This window comes from Pogoniulus pusillus, chromosome 27, assembly GCF_015220805.1.
Source record: "Pogoniulus pusillus isolate bPogPus1 chromosome 27, bPogPus1.pri, whole genome shotgun sequence".
Classification (NCBI taxonomy): domain Eukaryota; kingdom Metazoa; phylum Chordata; class Aves; order Piciformes; family Lybiidae; genus Pogoniulus; species Pogoniulus pusillus.
This window is the reverse complement of record NC_087290.1, coordinates 14,493,054-14,515,725: the sequence shown is the minus strand read 5'-3', so window position 1 is coordinate 14,515,725 and position 22,672 is coordinate 14,493,054. Positions and strand designations below refer to the sequence as shown.

Here is a 22,672-nt window from a genome sequence, read left to right as displayed (position 1 = left end):
GCGCTCTCCCATCCCATGAATGCCCTCAGGTGTCCCACAAGCTACTCTCAGGTCCCACAGTGTCCTCCCATCTCTCTCAGGGTCTGTCTCACGTCCCGCAGGGCCTCTGTGCGCCGCGCCCCGGGCCAGGCAGGCGACAGCAGCGGCCGCCTCAGGGTATAGCGAAGCCCGAGGAGGAGCCCCCGCGGCCAGACCTTTTAAGGCGCCCCCGTGGGTTCCTCTGTACCTCGGCCTCCCGCCTGGAATCAGAGTCGAACGCGGCCCTGCCGCTGTTCTGTGACAGGAGCGCCGTGGAGCCGGGAGCAGGTGCGGCCGCCCCTAACGGGTGAGCGGGCGCCTGCGGCGGGCAGCCCCGGGGCGGGGCGCGGCGGCGGGGCTGCGGTCTCTCGCGAGAAGAGGGCGGAGCGGCCCGGGGCGGGAGCCACCGCCTGTGGGGAGGGCTCGGGGAGGGGGAGAGGAAGGAGGCGGCTCTGTGGCGGAGCCCGGGGTGTCCGCTCGCCTGTCACTGCGTCCGGGCCGCCGACTCGCGGAGAAGCCGGTAAAGGCCCATAGACCGGGAGTAAGCGGACGGTTGAGCCGCAGGGCAGGTGCAGCGTTGAGGGGAGGCGGGAAGAAAGGCAGGCTGGGAGCCGGACCTCCGACTTGCCTCCATTGGGGGCTGCCTTCCCCGCCATTGCCTCCCCAGGCGGGGGAAGCCTTGCCGGCTAGAGGCCGGACGAGGACAGGGAGCAAAGGGGTGGGTCTGCCCGTTGCGTTGCCCGGGCTGCAGTCCGCTCTGTTCGCCCTCTCCTGCGGCCTGCCAGAGGGAGGGAGGTGGCCTGGTTCCCAGGCTGGGGCTGGGGAGCGGGAGGGCGGCGGGTCCCCTCCCCGCGGATGTGAGGGGGAGAGGCGGCCACGCTTCGCAGGTGGGGGCGGCCCCTCGCCCCGGCCGCTGCTCCTCTCCCTTCTGCGTCGCCGTGGGACGGGGCGGTGGAGAACCGCAAACCCCGCTCCGGGCGGGGCGGGTCCCCGCCGGCCTGTTTGGACTGGTGGCTGGCGAGGAGCGGGATGAAAGCGGCCCGTAGCGTGGCGGGCTGCATCCACTGCCGCTCTCCGGCCTTCCTTCCCCGGCTATGCCCGGCGGAGGACCGGGTTCGCTCCTCCCTGCCGGTTCCTTCCCTTTCTTCCATGTTATGTCGCATTTCCCAGCCTGCCCACCTCTCCCCGTTCTCGGCCTATAGTGTTTTTGAGTCCTTTCCAAGGCTGAAGCGGCGGGCAGGCTGCGCGCCCGGGCGTGGGCTGGGCGGCGGGGCCAGGGCTCCTTGTGGTGAATCAGCCGATGGGGTAAAGCAGGCTGCTTCCCGGGCTGCTGAAAGTGTGTCGGGGAAACGCGGCGAGTATTTACCTCCTCGGGCTTTGGCTGCTCGCAGGCAGGAGCTGGGAGGAAGCAGCAGCAGCAGCAAGCAGAGATGGCGCGGCTGGTTGCAGTTTGCAGAGACGGGGAGGAGGAATTCCCTTTCGAGAAGAGGCAGATTCCCCTTTACATCGATGACACCCTCACGGTGAGTCCCCGTGTCCCGCCGAGCTTCCGCAGGCCCCGCAGCTCCCGCTTGCAACGTGTGCGGGCGGCGTGTTGCAATTCCCAGGCGAGGCCTTTTTCCCTGGACAGGCCGCCTTGGCTCCTCCTTGCTCCTGCAGCGTTAATCCTTGGGACTTTGCAACACTCGGCCATAGCAGTGCTTAATGTGGCAACTTTTTTTATCTGATTCCCAGCTCTAAAAACATGCAAACCGCATAATAAGAAAGTTATTGCCGTATCGGGGCCTGTGCACAGCTTGTTTACCAGCGCCTCTGTGCAAGTTAATAAGGAAGGGAGACATATTAAGGTAAAACCCCAGGTTTATAACTAGGTAATTATAGGCAAAGAAAGGCTAAAGGCATTTTGGAAAGCTTTAGCTTACAGTCAGAGTTATCGAGGCTGGAATATTTTGTTGCTATGTCTACAGGAACAAGTCTGAGAGAGTTTCCATTTCAGTGCGGTTTTTTGAATCGAGAAAACATGGAAGTTTTGCCATTTCTAGAAGATTCAGTGGCTAAAGGTGCAGCTTTGAGGTTGTCTAGTCTAGCTCACGTTTTAGGAAGAGATCAGAAATATGTCATGGGTAAACACGGAACACAAGGAAGAAAATCCTAAGACAGTTGTAGTTTGTTGTAATTCATAAGGTGTGAAAATGCTGGGCTGAACTAAAATTGGATTCATGTAGTGTTGCTTCGTATTTGGATTATTCGTATTTGATATCTGTTGCTCTCAGTGGTGTGGCAGTAATTGCTGTGAGTTTAAATGGTGTGAAACTTATGTGCTTTAAATTCCTAATCACGTGCTTTAGCATGGGCTAATTCCTGCCCTGCATCAGCTAATTATCAATCTTGAAATGTAATTTCTACCAGAACAAAACCACTGAGTATCTTCAGTCTAAACCCCCACCCCCTCACCGCTGTTTTAGCTTATCTTAATACCATCTGATTTTGCTACTTTTGAAGAAACAACCTTTACTTTATGGCATATTGTTAATTTACCTGATGTCTTCACTATTTTTTGGCTTTATGTAGTTTTATCTGATTAATTTGCCTTATATGTTGGGCAAAGTTTTCCCTTAAGTTGTCTGAAGTAGTATTTAGCTCTTCTGAAGGAGTTATTTACCTGGAAAGCCTAGAATTCTATTTGTGGGTTAATTCCAGAAGTTAGCACCAGCCCAAACTTTGTGCCATTGCACTGTGTTCTTGCTATCATTCTGCTTAGTTTTGTATCCATCTGGAGGAAAGACATTATGCAATTGCAAGTCATCCTCACCATGAAGAATCTTGTCTCAGGTCCATTTTTTTCTCCTTTCTGTGACAAAGTACTTGAATTTCTAGGTGGTTTTTGGAGGCTTTTATTAAATAAACCTGCAGAAGCAAGTGAATGAACTCTGGGTCTCCTTGTCTCAATTTATGTTTTAAATTCTTTAATGAAAGCTATTGCAGTACATGCAGTTGTCTTTCAAATTAATTTTACATCTGCAGCATTACCTTTAAAAATAGTGGTGTTTATGGAGAGTAACTGGCTTCTGTAGACCTCTTCAAACTCAAACTTCATTTAAAACTCCATTTCTGGTACTCACCTGGAAGACTTAATCTGTACTTTAAATCTAGAAATAGGCAATCAGTGATTGCAAATTATCATTTGACTGACCTATAATGCACTCAAGTTTGTAGCATTGCTTTGTAGTAGCACAGAAAGCTGCTTAAATGCAATGCAATACTGCTCCTCTAAATGGATTGTTCACTATCACTTTTCCTGTTTCTTCTGGCTCAGCTAGAAATTAAAGGAAGTTTGAATATTTAACTCTTAATTTCTTAAGCAGCACTAGAAGACATTTCATTTGATGTGGTGGTAGAGGAACTTTTTTCTTCCATCCAGAGCGTGATGGTGGTTGGTGTTTAACCACATAATAAAATCTCATCAGACACAAGAATTAATTTAGTCTTTGATAGTTTCACTCTGTACGAAACACCTAAGGGTACTGTTTGATAGTGGAAGATGAAGATGATGGGGGGGAGAAGTAGGCAGATTCATCTCTTTGTTATTAGTAGATAGTTTTACTTTTGCATGTAGCTCGTTCCCCACAGAAATACTGAATTAGTAATGCAGAAAACCTGTAATTCTGCAGCAAAAAGCTGTGCAGCTGCTCGAGGTGTATGAGTTGGGGGTACGGGAAACTGGAAAAAAAGCCTGAAGGGTCAGAACTAGCACTGACTCGTGGCGCTTGCTCTGCACAAAGATAAGGCAGCAGTGGTAATGTTAAGTTGTAGCACATGTGGGATCAAAATATTGTCTCGCTTTCTGGCCTTAGAGGATAGATTTTGGAGCAGTGCTGAGTACCTCTCAAAGCAAATGTATGAGTTCTCTGGAGGTGCTGTCAGCAATTAAAAAGACAGAAGGGAATTCTGCCCCAGCAATTGAGGGAAGATGGTTTTCAGATTTTAAAGTGAACTTTCAATATTCACATTGATAAGTTCTGTATTTTTAAGTCTGGACAAAGATGGTCAACTAAGCCAGTTTTTACACATTTTTTTTTCTAGTTAGGTTCATTTTTGTCTGTGGTTCTAAAGTTGGAATTTTTAACTGAAAATTACTTGACAGATTACACACACACCCTAGAAAATTGTCCTCTTTGTTGCTCAGTAATTTGAAAATAAATATTATTAATTATGAGTAATCACATTGTTCTATAAACTGAACAGTTTACTTTGAAACTCTGGAAAGTTGCAGCTGAAATCATAGATGACAAAGTGTACCCTGGGGTATGGTGTTGGATTAATATAGTTTAATTTGGACTTTGAAGGGTCAGCAGGCATTGAACTGTTGTGTCTGATCCTTCATAGCTATGTAGACTGGGTTGGGCTGTTGAATCCCTAACCCTAATGGATGTCCTGAAGTACAGTTGTTTCTAAACTGAAAGAGGAGCTCAAGTGGTGTAGATCAAGTAGAAGGCACATCAGTATTTGTATTAGTAACTCCTCCTTTCTAACAGCTGTTGAGGAGTTGCCACTTTAAACTGCCCCTGAAACGTTTTCTTCCTGAAGCATTTAGTTATTTTGCTGAGACATTTGTTGTCTTAAACTGTTACTTTTATTCTTTCCCAGATTTCAGTAGTTAGGGAAAAAGAATGGCTATTGACCGTAATTTCCATCTTCTATCTCCCAAAGAAAATAAAACAATGCCTTGTGTTTAACTCTTCCTGAAAGCTGCTTTTTTTTCTGTCTTGTGTAGATGGTGATGGAGTTTCCTGATAATGTGCTAAACCTTGATGGACATCAGAATAACAGCGCACAGTTAAAACAGTTTATTCAGGTAAATATCGCAGAATGCCAGGTTTGAAGAGACCCCAGGATCAGGTAGTCCAACCATTCTAGGTGGTGGTGGTGGAGTTGAAATGAGGTGGCCCAGCATCCTACCAAGCTGAGTCTTGAGTCCAATCAGAATCTCCCCCAGAAAAACTTATGCTCATCTCCCTTTGTCTTTTCCGTGTGGCTCCTTGTTAAAAGGAGTCACAGATCTTCTGGTTTGGGAAAAGGCCACAGATCAAATCTTGCCTGCCTTAGATTTGTGCTTTCACTTCTCAAGGAGGTTGTTCCTGGAATGACGTAAAAGGCAGGTCAGCACGTACATAGAATTACATACTGGTACCAAAGTACACTGGGTGCATTCTTGGTCCTATTTCACAGCATTCATGCACTGGTGCCTTGTCAGGAGGCAACTGCTGCATGTCTGGTTAGACCTGAACACTTATCAGAACAATGTGTCTCCTGGCCACTGCTGCTTTACAGAATGGAAGCTGCAGTTTCCAAGTACATTTTGTGCAGGTGGTCTTGCTACATGCTTTTGAACTCCTTTTTCAAGTGGAAGTGTGCATTGCTTAGTGCTGGGTTAGTATGATTTCTGCTATACCAAGATAGAATTCATGTACAGGTCTATAGATTATCTGCAGCTTGATAGTGAGAGTTTTGTGGTACTGCTGAAGCTTTTATAATAGAAACCTATCTGCTAACACTGGCAAGTAAGTGTAGTACTGTGGCACCTGTATGAAATAAAAAATGGTGCCATTTGATGTGCAGAGGAACTGGCCAGTTTGCTGATCAGCAGCTTGCACTTCTCCACTTGTGGTTTGACAGCAGCAGCAGCTCAGATATATGCTGCATATGAAGCGTAGCTGTGCTGTGAAAATAGCTTATTCCTGCTGTTGTATGACTGGCACTATTAATTACAGGAAAGAGGATTATTGCAGAGTGATATCACTTGTCAGATTATTTAATGTGCCTGCCTTTAAAAGCACAAACCTTAAATGTTATCTGATAACAGCTTTGCTTTTCATGGTGTGTATTGCATAAAGTGAGCTGAAAATATTTTTCTTTTGTTAATGGAGGTATTTACACCTTGAACAGTTGGACTGTATTGTGTGGTCTTTTCTTTTGTTCCACAGAAGTTGTAACAAGTCATTTTGACAGCAGTAGTGTTTTAAGTGGTGTGATATGACAATGATACAGAACATAGTATCGTGGCAAAACATTCCCTGCGTAGATACAACTGGCTTGCAAAGCTGTACTTTAGAACCAGGGAAGAATGGTTGTATCACAGTTAGTGACACAATTAATACTCTGGTAGGACTCTGCATTTACAGATGATGTTGGAAAGTGCTGATAGTGCTGACATGCAAAGTGTAGGTGTGCTGTGGTGTGAGGAAGGGACTCTTTACACAGCTCTACTAGCGGCAGTTGAGTGCCGATGAAGTGCAAGTCCATTTAGCAGTTAGAAGAGTTAGTGCTTTGTGTGTGTATGCCTGCGTGTGTTTGACAGAGGAACCAGGAGAAGCTCCTAAAATGTTTACAGAAGTAAGAAATATTAGAGGGTGTTCTCTTTAATGTTCTATTATTAGCACACATGGAATGCTGAGTATTTCACCCCCAATAGTAATGTGTGCTTTTTAAATTTCAGATACTAGAATTATAAGAGAAATGGTATTTAACCTTCCAGAGGAAAAAGTCTAGATTGTCTTGGTCTGAACAGAACAGATGTGTTATCAATGAGATTTCCATATATAAGCATCCAGGAATTTCCTCTGTGTATGCCAAAGATGAGACAACTGTAGTAAAAGATGAAAACTTGCAGAGTTGTGTGTGAGACCCTTTACTGAAACATCTGTGCTGAGGTAGAGAAAAAAGTGCTGCCTGATAAGGACAGAGGCGTGACACTTGTTCAGAAGAAGCCTTTACTGAGCTGAGTGGTAAGAGGAACAAGAGGAGAAAAACATCAGCTTCCTTCCAGAGCATGGAATGTAAGACTTGAAGCAGAATTTGCTCCTGTGATATCAGCAAGTGTGTGTTTGTTCATACAGTATTTTAAGTGATCTGCAGTAAAACAGTGACCTGAGACTCTGAGCACTGTACAGTTTCCACCAATGCTATTTGGATAAGGAAATGCTGTTGAAGGCAAAAGATGTCTTGGACAGTTTTAAGATGGGTTGTTATTTATTGATTTAATTTCTTGCTCTCTTTCAGAGACATAGTATGCTCAAGCAGCAGGATTTGAACATTGCCATGATGGTGACATCACGTGAAGTTTTGAGTGCCCTCTCTCAGTTGGTGCCCTGTGTTGGCTGTCGTCGCAGTGTGGAGCGTCTGTTCTCTCAGCTTGTCGAGTCTGGAAACCCAGCCCTTGAGCCTCTCACAGTGGGGCCAAAAGGTGTTCTTTCTGTAACTCGAAGCTGTATGACAGATGCAAAGAAGCTTTACACACTGTTCTATGTGCATGGGTAAGTGCCTTAGAACTGCTGAGATCATAGGATCACAGAATGGGTTGAGATGGAAGGCGCCTTAAAAATCACCTAGTTCCGAGCCCCATGCCATGGGCAAGGACATGTTGTGCTAGACCAGGTTACTCGGGATCCTATCCAGCCTGGCTTTGAACAATGCCAGGATTGGACCCTCCACAGCTTCTCTTGTCAACCTATTTTAGTGTCTCATCACACTCATGGGGAAGAGTTTTTTTCCTAATGTCAAATCTAAATCCATCTTCTGGTTTGACCTTCACCCCTCATCTTGTCACACAGGATAACAGAATGTTAGTGGTTGGAAGGGACCTCAAAAGATCATCTAGTCCAACCTCCCTGCCAGAGCAGGTCACACAGGAACATGCCTTTGTAAAAGTCCCTCTCCATATATCCTGTAGCCCGCTTCAAATACTGGAAAGTTGCTCTAAGGTCTCCCCAGAGCCTTCACTTTTCCAGGCTGAACAGCTCCAACTCTCCCAGCCTGTCCTTCCAGCAGAGAGATTCCAGCCTTCTGATATCTCTGGCCTCTTCTGGACCTGCTCTAACCTAGTTCCATGTCCTTCTTTTACTGAGGTCTCTAGAGCTGCCCCAGGACTGAATGGAGTCTCAGTGGAGGGCAGCAGAGAGGTAGAGTCCTCTCCCTCCATCTGCTGCCCACACTGCTGTGATGCAGCCTGGGATAGTTTTTGGGCTGTGAGTGTATATTGCTGTCTGACTTTGAGCTTCTCATCCATCTTGGATCCTTATCTGGGAAGAAGGAAAGCTAGCTGCTGTGCATTTGGCTTTGTAGCTTTCTTGGTGACATAAAATTGTCACAGGTTTGAACCTTGTAGAATACACCTGTCTTTTGCTGCCATATTAAGCTAGTTCCTGCCTTGAGCTGTGGAAAAACCCACCCAAACGACTGAATCTTTTGTGTCATCACTTGCATTGCCATGACTGCAATTAAAAGACACCACTATTAAAATTTCAGTCATTAATCTGTAGTGGACACTGTGAGACTTTCATGATCCTTGGAAGGAGAGTGTTTCTCGTGCTGCTACTTTGCATCTTAAAAACCCTAAAATAATGAAGTAATTAACAACTCCCCAGATGACATTCTGCTGTTGGGTAGAAAGGCAAGACTGAGAAAGAGAAACCCTCTGGTTTTGGCTAGCACGTTGAAGGGCCTCCATCTTGGTGCTGTTTGTTTCTCAGATGTCAGAAGACCAAACTGTGGCTGCTTACCACAGTGTGCCTTTGCCTTTCAGCTGGCTTCAACTCCTATTTCTTGCTCTAGTTAACAGAGCAGTGAGAAGCAGGAAAGGGCAGTGCAAATCTGGGGATGAGAGATGTGCAGGCTGAGGTGGTGTAACTTGATAAAGTGGTCACTTCTGAAATAGGTGGCATTGCTCAAGGTCCGTTACTTATGAAGTTATGCAATGGCTCTTCAGATGTGGCTTAACTTTGTCTTGCCAGGGTTTGTCTGGAGAATATCACAGTATCACAATATCACCAAGGTTGGAAGAGACCTCACAGATCATCAAGTCCAACCCTTTACCACAGTGCCCAAGGCTAGACCATGGCACCAAGTGCCACATCCAACCTTGCCTTGAACTGCCCCAGGGACGACGACTCCACCACCTCCCCAGGCAGCCCATTCCAGTGCCTAATGACTAGCATTGTATGGTATAAATGAAAATGGGGAACAGGAAGAGAGCTGTAGATTTGATATTTATCAGCATACTTCTTTCCAATACGTGAGCTTAGTCCCTTTAAAATTTCTCTGGGTAATCATCTTTTCAGAGTACCAAGGGATGTTTTTCTTTTTCTACAGGTCCAAACTGAATGATATGATTGATGCAATTCCCAAAAGTAAGAAGAACAAGAGATGTCAGTTACACTCCCTGGACACACACAAACCAAAACCTTTGGGGTAAGTTTGTGGTTCATGTGCAGGACTCAAACTGAAATATTTTAAGTAACCAAGATATTGATTCTAACATATTTCTAAGTGCTGAGATCATTTTTATGCTGTTATTTGGTTGCCAGAATAGCCATCTCCAAGGTACTTGGTTTATAGCAAGCTCCAATATTTGTTGGGTAGAGGAGGAGTGGGCAGTGTGTGGTAGGGATGAGCCTTTTTCCGGAGGTTTTTGTAAGAGGATGTTAGCCCTTTTTTGAGCAGTGAGACCAACAGTATTAAACAGTAGGATGTTTAATACTTTACTCACTGTCCTTGCTCACGCTTTGACTGGACAAAACCAGTGCTAGAACGCTTTCTGTCCTCCCAATGTAAGAGCCTTACTCCCTAAGGTGAGAATTGGCCCTCTGCCTATTGTCAGAGCACCCTTAGGCAGCTGGTGATGCTGGCAATGACTGGAAGACAGCTGTTTCTCAAAACTTGCTGGTTAGCTTTAGCTCTTCTGGTTTTGCCTCTTGGCTGTTGGTTCTTTTACTTGGTAGTGGGATGTTTTGTTTGGGGGGGGGTCATTTGTTTTAAAATATCCATGTTTAGTTTCAAAACCAGTTCTCAAAACTCAATTTGACCATTATAAACCAGTACTTGTTGATGTGCTTCTCATATCTCATCTGACACTGTATGGACTATAGTCTGCTGAGGGCATGGATGGCTTCTGCAGGCTGATGTAAGCCATGTTCTAGAAAGACAAAGTTGTTTTTGTACTGTACACCAGAATGATTCATCATCAGTTTATTTCTCATGTTGAAGTGAGAGAAGGATACAGGCTAAACAAATGTACAGCATTTTGCTTGGGATTATTAAAAAGGGGATTTATCATGACTGGGCTGCAGGGTTAAAACTAAAGCTGGAAAAGTAGGTGCTCAGCATCTCTTGAATACACCAGCAAAAAAGGTGTACGTGCACACCTCTGTGTCTTGAAACCTACTGTGGATTTTAGGTTTGAGAGGTCTTTTTGTTTGTGGGGTGTCTTTTATACCTATTTTTGTTCTGATGACCAGTACTTTAAACTGCTATGTTTAGCTGGAGTGTCCAGGACCTGTTTTAGTCAATTGTGTTCTGCTTTGGGTTAAGCATACAAGCTGAGGAAGCTTGCTTGTGGTTTTCAGTTACAGGATAAGGATTTTCTACACAGAGTTGAGTCTTCTGGGTTTAGATAAATCCTTGGAGATGCGAGGCATCTGGAATTTGACACTTGATTTTTACTTGGGCTGCTTGAGCATAGGGGTAACTAATCCTGTCCTGTCATATTTTGGTTGCAGGCCTTTAATATAATTAGTTTAAAGCTTACATGACACAGGTGAAAGAGCAGAGGTGTATTTTTTAAACACAAAGCAAATTCAAAGCATTATGAACAGAAATGTCATATATGTGGGGTTTTTTTGCTTTGTTTCCAGTAAGATTAATCTTTTGTGTATAAGAACATATTGCAGAACCTCTGCTTACCACTTTGGCAAGGCAGAACTATTCTGAAACTGAATGGAGTGGAAAACACTGCTTTGCTTTTTCTCAGTTCACGCCAGGATTAATCCCTTGAGGATTTTGAATGCTGGCAGGTTAATAGGGAATATGTGGAAGAGACATATTTTAATACATTGCAAGTGAAACTTTAGGCTTTATCTGATATCTTCTGGGCAAGCAGTGTAGTTCACTGAAGGAGCCTAACTGCTTGCTTGGTTGATACTCATTTGTTATGCTGCAGAACTGACTGGGGTGTATCAGTGCTGATACTTATCCATATCAGTGTGCTGCCCCGAGTGGAAGCAAATGCACTATGAGCCTGGACACGCAGAATTGTCTTAGAGAACAAATTTATCAGCGTACAGATTCAGTTGACTGCATTCTCCAGATGAGCTGCATCTCTTAGGCTTTTTGTACCTACACAAAGGGCTTTGAATTGCCATTATGTATTTAATTATACAAGTTACATAACTAACTAATACCACTTGAGGGTTATTTGATGTCTTCAGTTTCAGTGTGCCTTGTTTATGATTACTGGGTTCCTTTCAGGGCTAAGGAGCATTTTAACCTCTCATAATGCAAGCCATATGACCTGGCAAGCTAGCTGACAGCATACAAAAATACTCTTGAGGAGCTAATTATTAAATAAGAGTGTTTCCACCCCTGGTTGTGTCCATACTTGAGCTTAAATAGAAGTGACCACTGATAAAACATCGAGTCTAGACAAGCCTGTAAGCAAACATGACTTGCTGTTAAAAGTTTGTCCTTTGCTCTATCTATAAGTGCACTTTTAGCATATCCAAATATGTGCTTTAAAGATTTGTTTGGGCTTTTTTAAACAAATTTTGCACACTGCATGTAGAATGCCTGTGGTTTCTTGGGGTGGTACATATGTGAAAGTTTAGAGGGGTTTTGTTTGCCTTTTGTTTGGGAATTATTTTTCTTAGTAAGTCATCATGAAATTTAATCTGCCCAAAACATTAAAACTTGTGTATGCTTATATACTTCAGGTAATACTTTGAGCAGTTACTGCTGGCTGCAACTTTAAAAAGTCATTAAGAATCTAGGTTTATAAACAAAGGCAGTAACACGTGTTCCTCATGTCTGGCCCTAACTTCACTGGGATTTAAGGCTTAGCTTAGCCAGGAGTCCAGGCAAATTAAACAATGTGGTACCATTTGCATAGCATTTATGTAGGAAATATAACTGGTACATTATATCTATAGTGCAGGTTAAAAAAGCCTGGGTTTTAATACTATGTGATAGTGAAAGGAGCAGTAGTACACTCAGTGCAGAGAAATTAAGTGCAAAAAAGGAAAACAGTGAATACAACAGGCAGAAACAGAGCACTTTCCACTCTGGACCTTTTCAGGGAGCAGTCAGGTAAACTAATGATGTGTTATTTTGCTGCTTTTTCTAAGCCACTAACAGGACTTTTGTTTCTCTCTTTTTATTTTCAGGGGATGTTGGATGGATGTGTGGGAGCTCATGTCCCAGGAGTGCAGGGATGAAGTGGTTTTGATTGACTCTAGTTGTCTTCTAGAAACATTAGAAACCTATCTACGAAAACACAGGTATGTTAAAACCAGACACCTGCATTTTGAGGCATACATGCTGGGTTTTTGAGTGAATCAAAATGTATGGCAAGGTCACACAATGGGTGATAGTGCAGAGGATTCTTCTAAAACCTCAGATCTAAGCTTCGTGGTGAAGGAGAACCTTACCAGACTGCATTATAACCGTTTCTGTGATTAAGATGGTGAAATGGCTTTAATGTGGGAGAAGGTAGATTGAGACTGGATATTGGAGAGAAATTCTTTACAGTGAGGATGGTGAGACAGGCTGTCCAGGAGGTTGTGGGTGCCCTCTCCCTGAAGGTGTACAGAGCCTTGAGCAACCTGGTCTAGTGGAAGGTGCCCCTGCCCATGACAGGAGCGTTGGAACCGGATGACCAAACCATTTTGTTACTCTGAATATCCTTTGTGACCTACCTGTTGTTCTGGCTTATAGCAGGGAAATGCAGAGACCTGGTGAAATCATACCTAATTGTCTTAATTTCTTAATGAGGATTAAATAATCTACAATTTGATGTATAAAATCTATACATTCTTTCAGTTTTCACAAGCAGCCTGTTCTGTTTTGAACTAGGCTTGCAGAGAATGGGATAAAATTCATATTGATATGAACCAAATGAAGAGAAGCAGATTTTAGGTTTGGTATTTGCTTGTAAATGACTAGTTCAAAACAGTTGTTTATGACTTGGTAGCACTATTAAGCCTTTTGTGCAGGGGAGGAAATAGGCCACCAAATTATTGGTGTATGGTATGCTGATTTTAAAAGTTTTCATTTCCACTAGTCTCAAGGTTCTGCTATAAATCGTGGGGGCACAGATGGGTGTGGGGGTGGTGGTGGTGTGGAAATAACACTTTGGAAACAAAATCACTTTAATCTCCTGTGACATTAAACATGGTGTTGGCAGCTTTCCTGATGCTAACCTGCAACAATGTTACTGTTTTCTTTTCCTTTCGCCACAAACTAGCCAGTTATCATAGTTCTGTCAAACACCAAAATGTGTTTGACTTAGTGTTGTCAAGTGACTGAACAAACTAGGAAAGGGGAAAAACACCATCCAGAGATGGCATGAGGAGCCATCTTTTTGAGCTGAAAATGAAATGTGAGCAGCTTGTCTGACTTGCATTTTTAGAATTAAAACAACGAGAGGTTTTGTGGCTTCTGGAAGATTATTCCTTTTAGAATAAGCTTAATTATAACAGACTTTGTAGCTATCATTTTCTCAGATGATTTATCTGAGCTGCAACATGTTCAAATTGCATTGTGTTATAAATAAACCTCGTTTTGGCTATCTGTGCAATCAGCCAATAATTCAAAATATGTTTAAAGATTCTCGTAGTGGACACATCACTCATGCAGCAGGCAACAGGGCACACTTCTCTTATTGCTTATCACTCACTTGAGTATACTTTAAACAATTCCTGTTAAGTAACTTGGAGTGTGTTACTTGAGAGGAATTTTGTCCTGCGCTGTACTAATGATTCTGTCCAGTGTTGGATTTCTGATCTTTGAATGCAGAGGGTGGATTTAGACTGGAGATTGGGAAGAAATTCTTGATAGTGAGGATAGGGAGACACTGGAATAGGTTGTCCAGAGAGGCTGTGGATGCCCTCTCCCTGGAGGTGTTCAAGGCCAGGTTGGATGAAGCCTTGGACAACCTGGGCCAGTAGGAGGTGTTGCTGCCCATGGCAGGGGGGTTGGAGCTGGATGATTGTTTAAGGTCCCTTCCAACCCAAACCATTCTGTGAATCTTGTGAATTGCAGATCCATGTAGGAATTTCATCATATTAACAATTAGCCTCATTTATGCCTTGAGGCATGAAAGACGATCCTTGTAATGTGTGATAGCTAGTGTAATACAGATAGTAAACTTAGGTGGCTTACAGCCAAAGCCTTATTATTTTTCCTTTTGGAGTAACATGAATGTGCTGTGACCTAGTTTAGATACAGCAAGCACTGTTCAAGAGCTCAGTGTGTTACACAGCATGGGCTCAGCAGGGCTGCCTGCAGAAGAATTGAGCTGTCTTCTCCTAAAACAGGTTTTGCACTGACTGCAAAAACAAAGTCCTCCGGGCTTACAACATCCTTACTGGTGAGCTGGACTGCAGCAAGGAGAAGGGCTACTGCGCCGCGCTCTACGAGGGGCTGCGCTGCTGTCCCCACGAGCGCCACATTCACGTCTGCTGCGAGACCGATTTCATCGCCCATCTCCTGGGCCGGGCTGAGCCAGAGTTCGCAGGAGGGTATGAGTATGTAATTTGCTAGAGTGGGCTATCTAGCGCTTTGCTTCTTTATTTTATTGTCCACTGTATCTTGCAGAAGTGATTGGTTTCTTTTTTTCCTTTTTGCCTCCTCGCTGCATCCCAAATCTCTGAATGTAAACGTTCATGCTGGAGTAGCCTCACGAGGTAGCGCTTCAGAGCAGCAGAGATTTTCTATGTGCTTGTGACCTTGCGGTGCGTTTAACTGAAAGCAAGACTGAAGGAACTTGCCACATGCCTTCTAGTTGATTTGCTCTCACCAGGGCTACCTGCTTTTCATCCAGGTGTTCAAAACATGCGAAATAGAAAGGGAACCTTGCTTGACAGTTTCACCAAAGGCCAAGTGTTCCATGTCACTTTATCGTTGTTTATCACAATAAATTCTGAACCTCTTTCAGCAACTTAAAACCTTCCAGTGAAAAGTAAGTCCTGAGCTCAGTATCTTTTAAAAGCTCAGTGAAAGCAGTTTGATTAGAAGGGTAAATTCTTTTATAATATTTCCTTAATAGATGGCAGATGCTGATTGGTAGTGAAGTAGTTTTACTGTGTATGGTAAGTAACATAAGCTTCAATATGTGCTTATTCAGCTTCATTTAACTGTCCTAAGTGTCTGGGAAGCTGAAATACTTGCTATATAGAAGCAAAAATATTTTCTGCATATAAACCAAATACAAATTCTGATTCCTCCTGGTAGGAGCAAGCAGAGACCAAAGGGGCAGTGCCTTCACAAGTCACAGGTTGGAAAGCACAGTGCAGCTAAACAGTTATGTGCACAGAAGAATGTGTCAGGAATGCAGTGATGGTTTTCACCTGGTCCTTTCTATTTTGCATCTGCATGCAGCACAGCAGAACTGGATTTAAAAGCTGTTTGTGCAAACATGCCATAAAGAAAATACATTGCTGAGCTGCTTTGATATCTTGGTAGACTTCCAGCACCTTTAACCATACTGTGCTTTCGTTCAACTCTTCCTTTAGGCGAAGAGAAAGACATGCTAAGACAATAGACATAGCCCAGGAAGAAGTTTTGACCTGCTTGGGCATTCATCTTTATGAAAGACTACACCGAATCTGGCAGAAGTTGCGGGCTGAGGAGCAAACATGGCAGATGCTGTTTTACCTAGGTGTGGATGCTCTGCGCAAAAGCTTTGAGGTAAAAAACAGGTTTTAGCTACCTCGTGTTTGAATTGCTTTAGTAACTCTGTGTGTGGTTTTAACACTGAACTGGAAGGAGCTGCAGGGGTGATGGATTCAGTCCCTTGTTCACTGCAGGCAGCAGTTGTGCAATGCCAATGCACAGCGCAGCTGAGCTGCATTCCACTGGAAAGGCTGCTGGAATGTGAAAGAGTGAGGCTTGCTTTTACTCTTCACACTGCTCATTGCCATAGGTTGGATCTTCCCTGCTTTTGATTCACACTGAAGGTATTTCTACCTGCTGGCATTTAAAGTAGCTGTAACTAAACCAGGTTTTATTTGGATTATTGGTAAAAATGGAGGATGTGCTTTTGATTTACAAACATAACTACTAACTCTTGTATTCAGTGTGCAAGTTCCAAGTGCACTCTGATCTCGTGGTATCTTGAATGTCAGGCAGAACTCCATGCAGTTCCTTTGGCATATGCCAATAAATATACTTCACCTGTGATGCGACAGGTCTCTATTTATCTTCCATTCATAATAACTGTTGTCTCTAAAACATCAGAGAGGGAGGAATAAAATCACTTTGGGAAAGATCATAGTGGAGCCTTATTCTAGTTAGTTTTTGGAGTTTAAGTAGTTCTTTCAAAAGACACAAGGCCATGAAAGTGGCAGTGAACTGGATACAGGGTAGCATTTTTGACAGTTTTTGGCTTGGTATGTTTGGATTTTTTTAACCTAGTGAACTTTGATATTGAAGATTCATTGACATTGTAGAACTTGGATCATTATACTAGCATGGAGAGCTATGAGTCTGAAGTATAGAACTATTAGATCTTTATATGGAGTTTCTAAGGTGAGTGGGAATTGAGGTCTCATATTGGCTTAAAAGGTTTTCAGAGTGATCTGGAAAGTAAAACCTATGAATTTTATTTTTACCTCTTTAAGAGCACTGATCCAGAATAATTTACTAAGTTAACTATATTCTTACATTTTTGTATGTGGATATGCTATACTGATACTTACTGTAAATTTAATAGTCAGGACTAACTTCACTTGCTGTATTTTGTTCTACCTCTACACTTCAAAATTGGACTGCCTCAAAAAGCAGATTTTTTTTTTCACTGCTGGAATTCTGCAGCAATAGTTGTAATGTTTGTGGTGTTTTGTGCTACTGTATTAAATAGTTAGAGCATCTACCCTATAAAAAGCTCAGAAAATTGAAAATCTAGGCCAGAAGTTAAACACAGCACTCTCCTCATGCGTAGATCTTCTCCAGCAATCTAAATTAGTGACTAGATCTGGGTAGGCAATTTTCTTCTCGAGTCAATAGCTGTGTTGCTGTCTGTCAGAAGTACTTACCAGCTCTTTTCATCCTTCTGTTTGCTTTTTTCATAAATGTAAAGGCTTGAATTGTGTTAACATCTATAAATAGATCTAACCTCTTCTAAACAGATGGCTGTGGAAAAAGTGCAGGGCATTAGTCGACTGGAACAGCTCTGTGAAGAGTTTTCAGAAGAGGAAAGAGTGCGGGAGCTTAAACAGGAGAAGAAACGCCAAAAGCGAAAGAACAGACGGAAAAATAAGTGCGTGTGTGAGATCCCTGCTCCTGGGCAGGCCACAGAAGAGAAGGAGATCAGTCAAGCAAAGGTAAACATTTATAGCTTGTGGAGCTCCCAGCCTGCTGAGCACTTGTCAGGCCACACCTGGAGCACTGCCTGCAGTTTTGATCCCCAATGTACAAAAAAGATGTGGGCAGGCTGGACAGTGTCCAGAGAATGATTAGAGGATTGCAAGACCTGCTGTAGGAGGAAAAGCTGAGAGAACTTGGGGGTGGTTCAGTCTTGAGAAGAGAAGGCTTAGGGAAGACCTTATTGCCATGCCCCAATACAAACCATGTGGCTACCAGGAGGATAGAGACTCCCTTTTTACAAGGAATCCTGTGGAAAAGACAAGGGGTGGTGGGGACAGGTAACTATCAAGGAGATTCCAATTGGAGTCAAGAAGAAATGGGACTTCAAATGCTAGTTGCAGAAAATTCCTATTGAATCTTTGGAGAGGGAGAAGCTTTAATTGGTCAAGTGCCATTACTATTCTGAATCTCTTACCTAGACTTAATGGGGCAACTGTAGGTCATATTGCTGTGAGGAAAACACTTATCTGGGGGGGAGGGTAATTTTTCAGAGGTACAAGACAACTAAATACCGTGGCAATGCTGTGGCTGTTAAAAACAGCTGATGCTGACTGTTTTCCTTGTGGAAAGTGTGTCCTTTAAGGCTGCTGGCTGAGCTACTGTCAGTACTTAAAAGGATTTTTTTTGTGTTGTTTTAAGGAGAATTCAAACTTCATAGAAAGCAGTTGCAAAGCCTGTGGTGGCAGTGAAGAGGCTAACAGCTGTGTAGAAGTAATTGTTACCAATGAAAGCACCTCTTGCACCTGTCCTAGCAGTGGTACCCTATTAGGCTCACCTAAAATCAAGAAAGGTAAGTTAAATGTCATTGGGTTTCAATTTTAAAAGCACTTACCATTTATAAGATAAGCAATGCTCATCTGTTTTTCTGTTCTGATTTTGTAATTATCTTGAAATAATTCTTCCTTACTAGAGGCATAACTAAAAACAGCTGCTGGAGGTGACCTTAACTCTTCTCATTGTCTCAGGTTTGTCTCCGCACTGTAATGGCAGCGACTGTGGCTACTCATCCAGCATGGAGGGCAGCGAAACAGGATCTCGAGAGGGCTCAGATGTGGCCTGCACTGAAGGCATTTGCAACCATGATGAAAATGGTAGGTTTGGTTAAACGTCCACAAAAACTTCAGCATATGACAGGAGGCATCCTGGCCTGCTGGCCACACTATTCCTGATCCAGGAGTAGGAAAGTGATGGTGCCTTTGGTGAGGCTACACCTCAAATACTGGATTCAGTGTTGTTGCTCTCCCAAGGACACTGAGGGGCTGGAGCATGCCCATAGAAGGGCAATGAAGTTGTGAAAGGGACTGGAGAACAGGGTTGGGAAGGAGCATCTGAGGAGCCTGGGGCTATTTAGTCTGGAGAAGAGGAGGTGGAGGTGAGACCTCATTGCTCTCTACAGCTTCTTGAGAGGAGGTTGGAGGGAGGTGGGGATGATGTCTTTTCTCCCTACTCTCAGGTGATAGAAGGAGAGGAAATGGCCTTAAGTTGTACCAAGGGAGGTTTAAGTTGGAAATTAGGAAAAAAAAAAAATTCTGCAAAAGTGGTCAGGGATTGGAACAGGCTGCCCAGGGAGGTAGTGGAGGCATCATCCCTATTTGGGGATGTGGTTTAATGGCCGTGGTGGGTTGATCATTGGACTCAATCTTGGAGAGCTTTTCCAACCCAAACAATTCTGTGATTTAAGAACATTGCCTGTCTCTTGCAGGAGATGATTCATGTGTCCATCGCTGTGACGACAAGGAGGAGGATGGAGATAGCTGTGTGGAATGTTGGGCAAATTCAGAAGAGAATAATACAAAAGGCAAAAGTAAAAAGAAGAAAAAGAAAAGTAAAGCTTTGAAGTGTGAGAATGAACATGTAAGGAATATAGCTATTCCAGAATGCTTATTTCATTGCCTACATTTTAAAGTCAGTCCAAAGGTATTTCAAATTTCAGTTGTGACTAATGCTGTAAATGGGATAACAAGGATCTTCTGTTTCCTCTCCGTCCAAGTTCTGAATCAAGGTCCATCCTTGAATAGGTTGTGGTGGAAGTGGTCTCCTCTGCTGTGTTCCTAAGCACATACACTTTGCACACTCTTGGTGAATTATTTTTCCTCCTCCTCCCTAGGCATGCTCACTGAAAAAAACACACATCCTTGCTGCACATTCCTCTCCTCCTTCCCTCCTGCTTCCATTTCAAGCTTGAATGTTGTGGGTTTAATGATGCTGGTAGCTCATCAGAAGCTCTTCTTCATTTTAGATTCAGAAGCTTGGAAGCTGTACAGCTGATCCAGGTAACAGAGAGACCTCAGGAAATATGCACACAGAGTTTCATCGTGACAAGACCAAAGACACACGTGCTGAAAGCTGCTGTAGCTCAGAAAAAAGTGGGCAGCAGTTGCCTTGGTTTGAGCATATGAAAAAAGTGTCACAGTTTGCAGAACCGACGGAAATGTCACTTGCTCCTGATACTGGGAAAGGTGCCAAGAGCTTAGTGGAACTCCTTGTAAGTAACCATGTGGAATTCTGAATTGTATTATGCTGCCTTGACACCTCAAGATGAGGATGGCATTTAGAGCTCAGATCCCACTGAAGAGCTGTTAGCAGAGAGAACATGCCTGAACCCGAGGTTCATGGCTTACTCCTCCCGGCTCTTGTTTTGCTTTTGCATGTTTTCTATGAAGTTTGTAACTTAGAGGCTTTGCAGAGGAGGAGGAATTGCCTGTCCCTGGAATGTGAGTGACAGAACTTGTTATAAATATCAAGGATTGCATTATTCCAGAAAATGAAGCATGCATTATTGCTGCCTTCATGCCTCAAATACTACTGCCCACTACAGGCGTCTTGCACAACTTCTCTTTCTCTGTCTTTTTTTTCCTTCCCCCCACCTCTTTTCTTTCTTACCTCTGTCTTTTTCCTTTTTCACTCCTTTTCCCCCTCTCCTTTTTTTTCCCCCCTTCTCTCTGAATTCACCAGCCAAGCCTTGTGCTATCATGAGATGAAGGCTCCATCTTTCTCATGAGGAGCCCTAACCAGTGTGTGCGCAGCTGCAGCGCACCTGCATGCTGTGCAGGAAGGGCTGCACTGTACTTCTGTTTACACCAGTTTTCCTTTGCAGGATGAGTCTGAATGCACTTCTGACGAGGAAATCTTTATCTCCCAAGATGAAATCCAGTCCTTCATGGCGAACAACAAGTCTTTTTACAGCAATAGAGAACAATACCGACAGCACCTGAAGGAGAAGTTTAATAAATACTGCCGCCTAAATGATCACAAGGGGCCCGTGTGTAACGGTTGGTTGACAACAGCTGGAGTGAACTAAACCCAATAAAGCAGCTCTGTCTTTCACTGAGATTCTTGAGATGACTACTGCGCCTTCTTTCAGACTTAATTTAGTGACTTACGGCAAAATTTTCTCTTAAATTAATGTGATTTTTTTTTTCCTTGGGTTTTTTTTTTGGTGGGGGGGGCTGGGTGGAGGTGATTTTATTAATTTTTTGTTCTTTCTTCAGGCTTGTATCTTTAGTTGAGTAGCTGTGCAAGCCTCTCTTTATAATTTAAGCCATCTCTTTTCATTAAATGTTTCTCTTACTGTGAGACTTAACAAACAAAGGCAAACCTAGTGGCAAAGTAATGTTGTACCTATAATTCTGTACAGAATGACAATGAGCTGAATATAAGATTTTACAAAGTAGACATCCATTTGCAAAATGTTTTGGATGTAATATGTTAAAGCGCAATGTGCAAAATTTAAATAAAGAATATTTATTAATATGCATAGTACCCATTGGTGTGCTTGTTCTGTTTGAAATCTTCCTGCCCAAGGGATGGAATGCCTGCTCTTCAGGGCCGTGCTTCAGCCTGCAAAGCTTCGCAGAGGTTGATGTGAGTGCCTGGGAGAGAAGTACAGACGTAGAATCGTAGGATAGCTTAGAGATCATCTGCTGCAACCTCCCTGCTGTGAGCAGAGACACCTTCCACTAGAGTAAGTTGTTCAAAGCTTTTTCCAGCCTGGCCTTAAATACCTCCAGGGAGGGGGGTGTCCACAGCCTCCCTGGGCAACCTGTTCCAGAGTCTCACCATCTTGCTCCTGGAGAACTTCTTCCCAAGATCTGCTCTAACTCTGCTCTCCCTCAGCTTCAAACCACTCCTCCTTGTATTGTCTCTAGACATTTTCATGAAAAGTCCTTCTGCAGGCTTCCTGTACGATCCCTTCAGGTGTTGAAAGGCAGCTCTAAGGTCCTCCTGGAGCATTCTCTTTAGGCTGAACAAGCCCAGCTCCCTCAGGCTGTCCTTCTGTGGTGCTCATGAAAACCAGTTCCAGGGTGTGTGATCCTCCTTTGATGTGTGCTGTGGAGATCTTGGAGCATTTCCCAAACCAGCAGGGTCAATTGTGCCCAGATTGTGTCAGACTGGCCCTGTGCCCAACCTGCCTGGCACCAAGTGGCTTATTCCAGCATCCCAGATAAGGTATCCATGTGGCGTGGAGTTCTCAGAAGTGTCTGACCAACACTGTGCTGTGTCGCTCCTGCCATTGCTGCTGGCCCAAGCTCAGTGTGTTCAGTATGTTGATGGTGCCAAATTTGTTGTGAAAATGCAGCCTGTACCATTTACTATTAATTTAGTTTTTCATCAAGAGAGTTACTGATGGCAGTGAGCTGGGAGACTGCTCTGCTTGTTTTCCTTCTCCCCTGACAACGCAGCCTTAAAACTTCTCTACGTGGCCATCAAATGGAGTGAAACCTCCAGGATTTCAACACCTGGATGTTCTCTTCATAGCATAATGAGCTCATCTGAAGACACAACAGGCGTAAGTTTGAGTAAATAATATCCTTCCAGCTCTGTCTTGTTCTTACAAATGTGGCATCAGCATGCATGGCTTGTTTGGAAGAGGGTGAGCTGACAAGCAGTGAAGATAGAGGCAATGAAACAAAAAGCAGTTGAAATCGAAAGATGATCCAGAACAGGGACCTACAGGAAGGACAGGGAGAAACTAGAAGGGTAAGAGGACAAGGGTCAGTGGTTTGAACCTGGAGCAGGACAGATCGAGGCTAGGCATCAGGAGTAAGTTCTGCACAATAGGAGCTGGGAACAGTTTTCCCAGGGATGTGATTGAGGCCCCATGCCTAGAGACTTTCAAGACCAGATTTGCTGTGGCACTGGGTAGCCTGTTCTCATTGGAGGTGTCCCTGCTGACCGCAGAGGGATTGGACAAGATGACCTTTGAAGGTCCTTTCTAACCCAGTGCAATCTGTGAGTTGTG

General features: G+C 43.9%; 1 protein-coding gene across 5 annotated transcripts; it reads left to right on the top strand.

The window, feature by feature from the left end:
• The first annotated feature begins 237 nt into the window (after nucleotides 1–237).
• GGNBP2 (gametogenetin binding protein 2) lies at nucleotides 238–21,192 on the top strand. Of its 5 annotated transcripts, none has more exons than XM_064166051.1 (14): nucleotides 238–325; nucleotides 1,410–1,541; nucleotides 4,793–4,873; nucleotides 7,078–7,331; nucleotides 9,166–9,264; nucleotides 12,231–12,344; nucleotides 14,382–14,591; nucleotides 15,579–15,753; nucleotides 17,193–17,387; nucleotides 18,070–18,220; nucleotides 18,396–18,521; nucleotides 19,133–19,347; nucleotides 19,670–19,915; nucleotides 20,528–21,192. In XM_064166051.1, exons 2-14 carry the CDS (start codon nucleotides 1,449–1,451, stop codon nucleotides 20,729–20,731), a joined length of 2,163 nt encoding a protein of 720 aa, XP_064022121.1. In that variant the 5' UTR covers nucleotides 238–325; nucleotides 1,410–1,448; the 3' UTR covers nucleotides 20,732–21,192. The 5 variants fall into 5 exon arrangements, with proteins under 5 accessions (XP_064022121.1, XP_064022124.1, XP_064022122.1 ...); XM_064166054.1 differs by lacking the exon at nucleotides 238–325 and adding an exon at nucleotides 456–538 and having other exon boundaries at nucleotides 14,382–14,585; nucleotides 19,133–19,284; XM_064166052.1 differs by lacking the exon at nucleotides 238–325 and adding an exon at nucleotides 456–538 and having other exon boundaries at nucleotides 14,382–14,585.
• Nucleotides 21,193–22,672: the final 1,480 nt, after the last annotated feature.